We start from the raw sequence: 12077 nt of genomic DNA, 5'->3' as shown, positions 1-12077 counted from the left end.
AATTTCCCGACAAAGAAAAGCCCTGGATCTGATGGCTTCACTGATAAATTTTTCCAAACACTTACAAAAGAACTAATACCAATCCTTCTGAAACTCTTTCAGAAAAACTAAAGAGGAGGGAACATTTCCAAACTCATGCCATGAGGCCAGCATTACCCTGATACCAAAGCCAGACAGGGACGCTACAAGAAAAACTACAGGCCGGGCGCGGTGGCTCAAGCCTGTAATCCCAGCACTTTGGGAGTCTGAGGCGGGCGGATCATGAGGTCAGGAGATCGAGACCATCCTGGCTAACACGGTGAAACCCCATCTCTACTAAAAATACAAAAAAATTAGCCGGGCGAGGTGGCGGGCGCCTGTAGTCCCAGCTACTCGGGAGGCTGAGGCAGGAGAACGGCGTGAACCCAGGAGGCGGAGCTTGCAGTGAGCCGAGATTGCGCCACTGCACTCCAGCCTGGGCGACAGAGCGAGACTCTGCCTCAAAAAAAAAAAAAAAAAAGACTACAGACCAATGTCCCGTATGAACATTGATGGAAAAATCACCAAAATACAGGCTGCCCCTAACTTAGGGCGGTTTGCCTTACGATTTTTTTGACTTTATGATGGCGTGAGAATGATACCCATTCAGTGGAAGCTGTACCCATACAACCATTCTGTTTTCCACTTCCAGTATAGGGTTCAGTAAATTACATGGGACATTCAAATTTATGTTAGATGATTTTCCCCAACTGTAAGCCAGTGTAATTGAGCACATTTAATGTAGGCAGGCTAGTTAGGATGTTTGGTAGATTAGGTATATTAAATGCATTTGTGACTTAAGGTATTTCCAATTTAGGCTGGGTGCAGTGGCTAATGCCTGTAATCCCAGCACTTTAAGAGGCCTAGGCCAGCAGATCACAAGGTCAGGAGTTCGAGACCAGCCTGGTCAATATGGTGAAACCCCATCTCTACTAAAAATACAAAAATTAGCTGGGCATGCCTGTAATCCCAGCTGCCTGGGTGGTGGGTGCCTGTAATCCCAGCTACTCAGTAGGCTGAGGCAGGAGAATCACTTGAACCCAAGAGGCAGAGATTGCAGTGAGCTGAGATCACGCTATTGCATTGCAGCCTGGGTGACAGAGTGAGACTCTGTCTCAAAAAAAAAAAAAAAAAGATATTTCCAACTTAACAGTGGGTTTATTGGGACACAGCCCCATTGTAAGTGTTGCCAGACACTGAGGTTCCAGCCTAGGTCTGCCTTCTCACCACAGGGAAAGCCAATCACTGAGGCAGTCAGTATTGCCAGAGAAGAAGGGCTTTCACGTGGGTGACATCAGACGGGAGACCAGCCTCAAATCCGTCTTCGCAGCTGACTCAAGTGGTTATACAGGAGTTGGTCAACAGGCAGCAGGTAGTCAGTCTGGTGTCTTATTGTCAGGATGGGTGATCTGGGAAATTTCAGTTCTTTGATACTGTCTGGGAGAGAAATTGGGACAGGTTCAAGTGGAGCATCTGTGCTTGCAAACCAAATTGGCAGCATATTAAAAGAATTACACACCAAGGAACATAACCCTAGACCTCGGATTCTAGGGCCCTGCTTATCTATGACTTCAGACAAAGATGGAGAGAGCTGACCATCAATATAATTTAGCTGAACGAAATAATGAGATATTTTAGGAAGCAGAACATTGAATGTCAGAAGTTAAATGTGAGATCCAGGAAGTAAAGGTGAACAGACAAGTTTGTGGGTGTGTGGATATGTCTTAAATAAGTCAGGTTGTGTCAAATTATGGTGGATGATGATGACTGCATGGCAGGAAGAAGGAAGATGAAAAGGAGGAGGCATTGAACACTGACGGTCACAGGGAGCATCGGGAGTGTGGTGACGCCAGGGTGAGCTGCTTGTTTTGTGAGGGTGGAGGGAAGAGATTTATTAACCTTAGACTTCGTCACAGTATACATGTGACATCTACATGAGAAACTGCTAAATGAATAGAAGTGGAAGGTGTAACTTCCACACCATTAAAGGGTAAAAAGGAGAGTGAGGAAAAGTCAATTTAGTAGAACCTGAGGGAGGAAGATGGGGGAAGGAGAAATAATAGTAATTAGAAAGTACAGATTAAAAAAAAAATCAAAATATCAATTACCACAATATATGTAAGTGGTTTAAATGTATAAGTTAAGACTAAGATTCACATTAGGGTTAGTACATAGTAACAACAAGGAAAGGCTCCCACAGGCCTTAATGTTTGTAGTTATTGGAGTGGAGGAGACACAGGAGACAGCATGGAGAGGAAGAATTAGATGAGATGCACATCTGACAGTTTGGAAAGATCCTAAAGGTAGTGTTCAAAGAAAAAACTAAGAGAATGTGATTCACAGCCAAACAAATCTATTCATAGGATTCTGGTAGCAGATGGCAGCTGCTCACTTCCAGAACAAAAAATGTACACAAAGTACATCTTCACTGAAACTATGGGACAAACAGACCCGTCCACTGAAGTCCAACAAGCAGAGAAAAGTGCTGGAGACCTGCAGTGTCGCCTGAGCACAGGGAGTGCAGAGATGTGTGAGTGTGGCCTGGCAGCCAGAGCAAGCACTGGGGGCCTGCTCCCAGCAGAGCTGAGAGTTGAAAGGGAGCAGTGGGAAAAGAAGGCATGGGGAGTTCCTGAGAAGAAGAGATGACGCATCTTTGAAAGGATCACCTTCCAAAAGGAAGGCAACATTCTGGAAGGCAGAGAGAAAGGGACCCAAGGCTCTGAGGGTCCACAGAGACTTGGGTTCTGTGGTGAGGAGACCTCCATGAAGCCGACAGCAGTGAGACAAACCTGGGATCCAGCCAGTACCCGCTCCAGGAAATCCAGCTTGTTCAGAGAATGATGAAAAGGTTATGTAAGAAAACCCCAGCCAGGTGCAATGGCGTGTGCCTATAATCCCGGCACTTTGGGAGACCAAGGCAGGAGTACTGCTTAAGGCCAGCCTGGAGTTTGAGACCAGCCTGGGCAACACAGCAAGACCTTGTCTCTACTAAAAAATAATAATAATAAAAATTAGCTGGGCACAGTGGCATGTGCCTGTTGTTCCCAGCTACTCAGGAGGCTGAGGTGGGAGGATCGCTTGAGCTCAGGAGGCTGAGGCTGCAGGGAGCCAAGGTCCTGCACCATTGTGCTCCAGCCTGGGCAACAGATTCTGTCTCTAAAACAAAATCCTGACCCAAAACAGCAGAACTTCCTTATAGATGGAGGAAAGCCACTTAGAAAAATTTTTATCACAAAGCAGATAAAAGTTATACCCTAATATTCATCACAAATTTTTTGAATATGAGGATTCAGAGATAGCCAGGCAGAAAGGAGAGCTAGATTGGAAACTTGTAGAACTCAGGAGTGAAACAAGGAAAAGAAAATTATTTTCTAAGCAAAGCCTAAACCTCAAGAACACACTAGAGAGTAGGAACCACAAGGACTGCACGAGGGTGGATGTGGGGAGTGAGCAGAGTGCAGCTGAAAGAACCTGGGAGAGAGAGAGAAGGAAGGTAGGAAGGAGAGAGAGAAGGATGAGAGTGGCGCCTTGGGCAGAGGCTGCTGAGGAGAGGCACTGTGCATTCAAGCAGGCCAGAGAGTGGTTCAGCGGGGCTGAGTCAGATTGGGCAACATCATAAATAGGATTACTGGATGCAGCCAAGAATCCTGTAGATAGGCAGACAAAACAAAACAAAAAAACCTAAATTGCTTCTAAGGGGAGAAATAGGGCCAGCCGGAGGCTCTTCATGGCAGAACCCAGTGCCCCGGACAGGGTAGGCTCCATGGAATGAGCCAGGGGTGTCCATTCAGCCATGTGACTCTCTGGGTGTAACGACTACAGAGATGCAGGTTGGAGCATAGAGAATTAAAGGAACACGTCCTTCCTGAGTCAACTGCTAAGAGATGAGCTCTAAGCCTCCAGCAGAATCAGGTGAAACTCCAGCAACAGGATGGACAGTGGCAGCAGCGTACTCAGCATGTTGCCCCCACCAGAAGGGGCAGTGGAGGAGCAGGGAGAAAGGAGGGTAAGTTCATCCCCAACACTGGTGAGCCAGAGCCGCTGAGTCAGATGGGAGCAGAAGCTGAGGTGTGTTCTGGAGCAAAGGAGAGCATGAAGATAATGCCGCTGATGAGAGCTGGGCTTGAGGGGCAGTTGAGGGAGGGGATCCCGGCTGATTTCAGTGTGCACAAGCAGGGGCAAGGGTGTCCGGGACGTTACATGTGGGCGTGCAGGATGACGGATCACGTAAAGGGCCGCCAATAGGAGAGGACAGAGTCCCCAACAGCAGGAGATCCAGCAGCCCCTCTGCCTCACAGTGAAAGGCTGAAAGCCCATAGAAACAAGCAAGACATGAATGTGTTCTAACTGTGCCCAGCATATCTGGAAAGAGGAAATGGGCTCACTTACTTCTTAAAAGACTTCCAGATTGGATCATAAAACCGAACTCTCTGCAGCATGCAAGGAACAAAGATTCTGGAAGGTTAAAAATAAAAGTGTGGGCAGGCCGGGCTCAGTGGCTCACACCAGTAATCCCAGCACTTTGGGAGGCTGAGGCGGGCAGATTGCTTGAGCCCAGGAGTTCGAGACCAGCCTGGGCAATATAGGGAGACCCTGTCTCAATTAAAAAAACAACTGTGGGCAAAGGTATGCCAAGGTAGAGTCGAAGAAAGGAGTTGTTCTCAGACCAGGTGGAATTCAGGCCCCACCACTTTCAGTGACACAGAAGAAGGCTTTTTTGACACCAGAGCCACCACTGGGGATGAGATGCACCCTAAATTTAGGGCCTTCCCACTAGCCTGTGGGATCCAGGAGAAAGGCCAATGAAGACAGCTGACGGTGAGTTCGCCTCTTAGTTGAAGGCAGAGATTCTGGACAGATGATGAGCATGAATTCATCTCGTCAAAAAGAAGGACAGAATATACTGGAGGAAGTGTTTAGAGACCAAGCAGAGACTCAGAAATTAAAAAACAAAACAAACAATAGAAATAAGTAAATCTCTTCTTACAAACCCACAACAGTGCTGTGTATTTTTCAGAGACACACGTACTGAGGCGTGAGGTCCGAGCCAGGGCGTGGAAATGTGTGTGAACATGGGAAGAGGGGCCTGGGACCTGTGAGGGTGTGTGCCAGCCGGCAGAGCGCACCTGAGCAGCATGAAGAGCAGTTCCTTGTGACCGAGTGGGGTTTACCCCAGGACCGCAAGGAGGGCTTAGCCACCCTGTCAGTAGGTAAAGGAGGAAAACAAATCCAGGGTCATTTTCGTGAACACCAGAAGATAATTTGAGAAAATTCAAACCTATTCCTGACGAAAACTTCCCAAGAAACCAGGACTACAACTATGCTTACCTTGCTAAAGGACATCAGCGGCTGCCAGCTGATGCTTGGTGAGCCAGACACTTGTGGCCGGTTCAGAAATAAGTCAGGACGCGGCCGGGCGCGGTGGCTCAAGCCTGTAATCCCAGCACTTTGGGAGGCCGAGACGGGTGGATCACGAGGTCAGGAGATCGAGACTATCCTGCCTAACACGGTGAAACCCCGTCTCTACTAAAAAATACAAAAAACTAGCCGGGCGATGTGGTGGACGCCTGTAGTCCCAGCTACTCGGGAGGCTGAGGCAGGAGAATGGCGTGAACCCAGGAGGCGGAGCTTGCAGTGAGCCGAGATCCGGCCACTGCACTCCAGCTGGTGCGACAGAGCGAGACTCCACCTCAAAAAAAAAAAAAAAAGAAAAGAAAATAAGTCAGGACGCTCATGCCGTTCCTGTCCCCCCTAAGGCTGCAGCAAAGCAGCAAGAGGCAAATGGTGTCTCTTGGAGAATGAGACGGCTGTGTTTGGTGATGGCCTCATGTGAGCTGTAGTGACAACAGAGAGAGGCTCGGTCCACAGGTTTTCCTCTACCCTCCTCATGTATGCACAGCCACAAAGAGCGTTGATGCATGTATGTGAATGCAGCAGGCTTCTTTGGAAAGTTTGGCAGTGTCACTGAAGGACACGAGAGATGACATGGACGAGTGGTGACACGGGCTATGTCCCAGCTGGGAAAGGAGAGGCTGTGAGGGTGGAAATCTTCCCCGGTGCAAGCTCGTTGTAAGCGCAATAAAAATAGCAAAAACATTTAAATATACCTGGACAGGCAACTTCAGAGTCCACGTAGAAGGAAAGATCTGCAGGTCTAGCCAGTGCTCTATCTTGAAGCCTTACTGTAGGAAAGGTGGGCGTCCCCTGGGGGTGACAGTGCTCCCCATGGTGTTCCTGTGACTCCAGCGGGGCCCAAACCCAGGTGGATGGCCGGGGGGAGTGTGGCCAAAGCCAGGGCTGGGCAGCCCACGTACCACGCACTGATGCCTCCCCTCACACCACTTACGAAGGCCAATTCCAGATGGATTAATAGCTAGGAGAGGGGGAGATGGATGTTATAATCTGTGTGGTGGGAAAAGCTGCATGCAACTATTCAGCAAACCGAAAATGCATGAAGCAAAATGGTAAAATAGTTGCAGCTTTGTGAGAAAAGGCATTGCGCAGGGAAGATTCCCTTGGGAGCTGGGAAGCGATGGGAAAGGTTTCGACACATTTTTTTTTTTTTTTTTTTTTTTTTTGGAGACGGAGTCTCACTCTGTCACCCAGGCTGGAGTTCAGTGGCACAATCTCAGCTCACTGCAGCCTCTGCCTCCCAGGTTCAAGTGATTCTCCTGCCTCAGCCTCCCGAGTAGCTGGGATTACTGGTGCACACCACCACACCTGGCTAATTTTTGTCTTTTTAGTAGAGACAGAGTTTCACCATGTTGTCCAGGCTGGTTTCAAACTCCTGGCCTCAAGTGATGCTTGGCCTCTCAAAGTACTGGGATTACAGGTGTGAGCCGCCGTGCCCGGCCAACACGTTATAGAGGGGTCTGATGTTTGGAATATCTAGGGAACACCTATCTGAAAATCAGTTAAGATAAATAAAACAGGGTCAAGACATGGCAGGCAACCCACAGATGAAAATTGGCCTGATAAGAAGGAAGTGGCACTGGGCCCTGCTGGTAATGGTAGGAATGTAGGTTAGACATGGTGCTGCCAGGCGTCAGAGGCTGGGGTTGTCATTGTTGGCTTTGGTGGCATGTCCCAGGTGCATGCCCCATGCTGTCCTTGTCCCTGGTGTCCTGCAGAAGTGATGTGCATGCCAATGTGCACGTCAGCACCACGGCTCAGCGCGTCGTGACAAAGCATCTGCAGAGGGCGGATGAGCACCCCCACTTCTGTGTTAGGGGGTGTCATGCAGGTGTTGAAGAGTGGCACTCTGGGTTGATTAGTGTATTTCATTATTGTGAAAAGCACCTTGCAGAAAACCACATTCTGGTACCATTTCTGGTTTTAAAGGGATGGCCTGTGTGGGTATGTAGAAAGGACAGGGGGCCAGCGGTCCCAGACCAGGGGCACCTTGGGAGATTGCACCAGGGCTGGGTGCATGGGCAGGTGTGTCAGAGGTGGCGTGTGAATAGTGACTCCGAAGCCTACTGCTTCCTGGGACCATGAGACAGCTAGCTTATAGATGTCCGTATGCCTGTATTTATCTCTATTCACACACGTGGTTTTGCGTGAACACATGACTATTATGCTTTATGTGGCCTTTTGATTTTCCCCCACGCGGTTGTGTGGTGGATCTGGTGGCTCCTCGGGTGGAGGCCGGGGCTGTCCGTCCCCTGCTGGGTGGATATATTGTCTCCAGTTCCTGCCTTTGGCCTCCAGGCACCTGGATTTCAGTGGGTCAGTTCTAGGCCACATTGTGCTTGCATTTGTGATTCCCAGGGCTCTTTATCAGATTGCTGTCTCGAAAGCCTTCCTGACAGCCCTGTGGCCACCCCCTCATTTCAGCCAACGTGACATCAGCGCCATGGGTGCAAAGTCAGAGCTCACTGTCACTTTGATCTGCATTTCTCCACCTTTGCCTGTATTTGCTCTTTGCAAATTGTTTCTTTGCATCCCTTGCTGGTTTTTTGGTTGGGTGAGGTTTTTTTTTGAGATGGAGTTTTGCTTTTGTTGCCCAGGCTGGAGTGCAATGTCATAATCTCCACTCTCTGTAACCTCTGCCTCCCGGGTTCAAGTGATTCTCCTGCCTCAGCCTCCCGAGTAGCTGGGATTACAGGCGCCCACCACCACGCCCAGCTAAATTTTTTTGTATTTTTAGTAGAGATGGGGGTTCACCGTGTTGGCTAGTCTGGTCTCAAATTCCTGCCCGCCTCAGCCTCCCAAAGTGCTGGGATTACAGGTGTGAGCCACCACACCCAGCCAGGGTGAGTCTTGTTCTTGTCCTTGAGTGCCACTCGGCTAGGCTGTTGGTGTTGACCTTAGCACCCTTGTTTGCCATCATGGAGGATGCTGGGAGCTCCGGCTCCCTGTCCTGTCCTTCCGGGCGCTCATTAAGGCTCGGTCCTCTCCATGTGGTCCTGACCTGTCCTCTGTGAGCAAGAGAAACAGGACTGGTTTGGGGGTGTCCTGTCTCAGTGGACACGGGGCACCACGGTTTTCAGTACCACAAGGAACACAACTTGTTCAGTGTGCCTTATGATGGTGAAAATTCCCTTTAAAAATAACACGATGGCTAACACTTGATCTCATATATCGCTTGACTTTCCAGGACCGTATAATTGACGCTGGCCCCAAAGGAAACTACTCTCGATTTATGAATCACAGCTGCCAGCCCAACTGTGAGACCCTCAAGTGGACAGTGAACGGGGACACTCGTGTGGGCCTGTTTGCCGTCTGCGACATTCCTGCAGGTACAAGCTCTGGGGACCCTGCGTGGGGCTCCTGGCTATGGGGACACTCGCATGGGCCTGTTTGCCGTCTGCGGCATTCCTGCAGGTACAAGCTCTGGGGACCCTGTGTGGGGACCCTGCGTGGGGCTCCTCCTGGCTATGGGGACACTCGCGTGGGCCTATTTGCCGTCTGCGGCATTCCTGCAGCTACAAGCTCCAGACCCTGTGTGGGACTCCAGCTATGGGGACAGAGTGGCCATTGCTGCGAGCTGCGTGGGGCTGGACTGGAAAGGCTCTGGGGGAGGTGGGTGCTAATGTGGAGTCTCTTTTGGTTTGAATGTCTTTTACCAAACAAAATTGAAAGGCCATGGATCAAGCCAGTACAGATACGAAAATAACAGAGCATTTTGTTGACCTAATGCACGCCCTTAGCGTTGGAAGAGACAGGCAGGGGTTTCCAATTCGGTGTCTGTCTGCTCCTCCCAGGGACGGAGCTGACTTTTAACTACAACCTCGATTGTTTGGGCAATGAAAAAACGGTCTGTCGGTGTGGAGCCTCCAATTGCAGTGGATTCCTCGGGGATAGACCAAAGGTAAGGCTGTGATGTCCTCCTTCCGCCCAGGCTCTGTGTTGGCATTTTACACCCCTGGAGACATGTGCCTCACCGTGAACAGTGGCCTCCTCCAGGCTGGCTTGTTGCTGAACAGGTGGGAGCGAGGTCCCTGCTGTGGGCTGGGGAGGATGGCTCCCCAAGCAGGGCACAACAGTGCCTCTCAACAAAGGCCAGTTGTTAAGAGTTCCTCACTGAGAGGGTTTCCTGGGGCTGCCAGAACAATGCCCCACAGACGCAGGGCTTAACAGGAGCATATCGTTTCTCAGTTCTGGGGGCCAGAAGTCTGAAGTCAGGGTGTGGGCAGGGCTGTGCGCCCTCCGAAGCCTCCTCGGGAGGCTCTTTCCCAGGCCTGTCTCCCGTTCCTGGTGGCGGCCACAGCCCTTGCTGCTCCTTGGCTTGTGGCAGCACCGCCCAACTGTTCTCCCTGCGAACATGACTGTTGACCTGACCTTCTTATAAGAGCACTGGTCCTGTTGACTTAGGGCCTACCCTACTACTGTGTGACCCCCCATCTTAACAGATCTCATTGACAGTGACCCTATTTCCAAATACAGTCACCTTCCAAGGTTCCAGGAAGGACAGAGATTTGGGGGGGCACTCTTGCACCCCTTCCCTGTGCTGTGTAGAACCTGGGCCTGAAAGCCTGACAGTGGCATCAGCTCGGCCCTGAGCCGGCGTCTGTCCTCAGCCTTGTTGCTGAGGATGGTCACTGCCCTCAGGTCACTGCCACCCACAGGGCACGTGCCTGTGGAATTTCCCAGTGAGGAGACCCCGGGTGGTGGGCGGGAACTGTGACGCCTGTGGTGGCCTCCTTTGCTCGTGGGTCCCATCAGCAGATCCTGGAGCTGCGTGTCTGCTGAGATGCTGCTGAGATGCATCATTGCAGGCTTCCAACAAAGCTCACTCTAGTCGTCGTCTTTGTTCAGCTTTTTCACGCTGAGTTGAGTGAGTCTAAGGATGTCTGGGGAGCACGGGGAGGACACTCCTCTCCTCCCCTCTTTGTGTTGGGCACCTGCAGAGATCTCTGAAGTTTCCGGATTGTAACTTGCTCTTCTGCCCTCTCTGTTTGCTTCAGCCTGTGTAATTCTTTCCGGTGATCTGTGCTTAATTCTTGACTCTAGACCTCAGCGACCCTTTCTTCAGAGGAAAAGGGCAAAAAGACCAAGAAGAAAACCAGGCGGCGCAGAGCAAAAGGGGAAGGGAAGCGGCAGTCAGAGGACGAGTGCTTCCGCTGCGGCGACGGCGGGCAGCTGGTGCTGTGTGACCGCAAGTTCTGCACCAAGGCCTACCACCTGTCCTGCCTGGGCCTTGGCAAGCGGCCCTTCGGTGGGTGTGCAGCCTCATGGTGGCTTGGGGCTGTGTCTGTGTGGCAGGCACCTGATGGTGGCTCCTGCTGCCGCTTTTCCTGCTGACCAGGCCTCATCTGGGTGCTGGCGCATCAGGCACTCATGCAGCAAAGGCCCTGATCCAGGGTGGCAGAGCCTTTCTTTGTTCCACCAGCCGCACATTCTAGATCTCTGCATCGAGCAGAGAAGATATGTGGTGACGGGGTAGCCCCTGGAACCTCCAGGAGGGATTCAGGCAGCCCGAGGCCCAGCTGCAGAATTGGGGCTGTCATCCATGCTGTGGGGGCGGGGCGGCCAGGAAGGAGGCGGCCCTGGGAACTAAAGCCCCTCCTAGGAGAAAGGCCTCTACAGCAGCCCTGGCACCTGCGTCTCCCTGGCAGCCCAGAAGGGTCTGGCCTGGCTGCACTACACTGGGAATGGAGGGGCCCAGAGCCCCTGTCCTGGATGCGCAGGGCAGGCTGTCCCCAGAGACACCTGTGCACCAGGAGGCGCCGCTGGTTGACGAGCTGCAGATCTGGCTCCGTTTGAAGGAAAGTAGAGTGGGCTCCACCTTCCAGCACCACGCATTTCAGAGATGACAGGCGCCAGTGGGAAACAGTAGCGTCTTGTTCCACTTGGTGATGAGACAGTCTGAGAAATGGGTCGTGAGATGACTCTGGTGCTGCACAAACATCATGGCTCACACCTAAGGGTGCAGCTGCCTCCGTTACAATCTTGCAGTGTGTCGCCATGGGGCTCATGACTGTGGAATCACAGAAGAAAAATTAAAACGCCCTTACCCAAAACAAGAAACCAAAAAGAGGCCGGGTGCGGTGGCTCACGCCTGTAATCCCAGCACTTTGGGAGGCCAAGGTGAGCAGATCACCTGAGGTCAGGAGTTCGAGACCAGCCTGACCAACATGGTGAAACCCTGTCTCTACTAAAAATACAAAAATTAGACTGGTGTGATGGCACGCACCTGTAATCCCAGCTGTTCGGGAGGCTGAGGCAGGAGAAATGCTTGAACCCGGGAGGCGGAGGTTGCAGTGAGCCGAGATTGCAGAGAGCCGAGATAGTGCCATTGCATTCCAACCTAGGCGACAGAGCAAGATTCCATCCCAAACCAAAAAAACTACAAAAAGAAAATCCAGGCCAGGCATGGTGGCTCATGCCTCTAAACCCAGCACTTTTGGGAGGCCAAGGTGGGTGGATCACTTGAGGCCAGGAGTTTGAGAGCAGCCTGGCCAACATGGTGAAACCCCATCTCTACTAAACATACAAAAATTAGCTGGTCGTGCTGGCGGGCGCCTGTAATGTTGGCTACTTGGAAGGCTGAGGCAGAATCGCTTGAACCCGAGAGACGGAGGCTGCAGTGAGCCAAGATCGTGCCACTGCTCTCC

General features: G+C 51.4%; 1 protein-coding gene across 2 annotated transcripts in view; it reads left to right on the top strand.

The window, feature by feature from the left end:
* WHSC1 (Wolf-Hirschhorn syndrome candidate 1) overlaps positions 1–12077 on the top strand; it is a 106778-nt gene that overhangs the window by 90598 nt on the left and 4103 nt on the right. For both annotated transcript variants that reach the window (XM_011970863.1, XM_011970862.1), the window contains 3 exons: positions 8618–8759; positions 9225–9331; positions 10474–10678. In XM_011970863.1, the coding sequence (XP_011826253.1) occupies positions 8618–8759; positions 9225–9331; positions 10474–10678 (454 nt within the window). The remainder of the gene's footprint in view (positions 1–8617; positions 8760–9224; positions 9332–10473; positions 10679–12077) is intronic.

Source organism: Mandrillus leucophaeus, unplaced genomic scaffold (assembly GCF_000951045.1).
Source record: "Mandrillus leucophaeus isolate KB7577 unplaced genomic scaffold, Mleu.le_1.0 Scaffold98, whole genome shotgun sequence".
Classification (NCBI taxonomy): domain Eukaryota; kingdom Metazoa; phylum Chordata; class Mammalia; order Primates; family Cercopithecidae; genus Mandrillus; species Mandrillus leucophaeus.
Note: the sequence above shows the minus strand (reverse complement) of the source record. Positions and strands in the feature narration are given on the sequence as shown.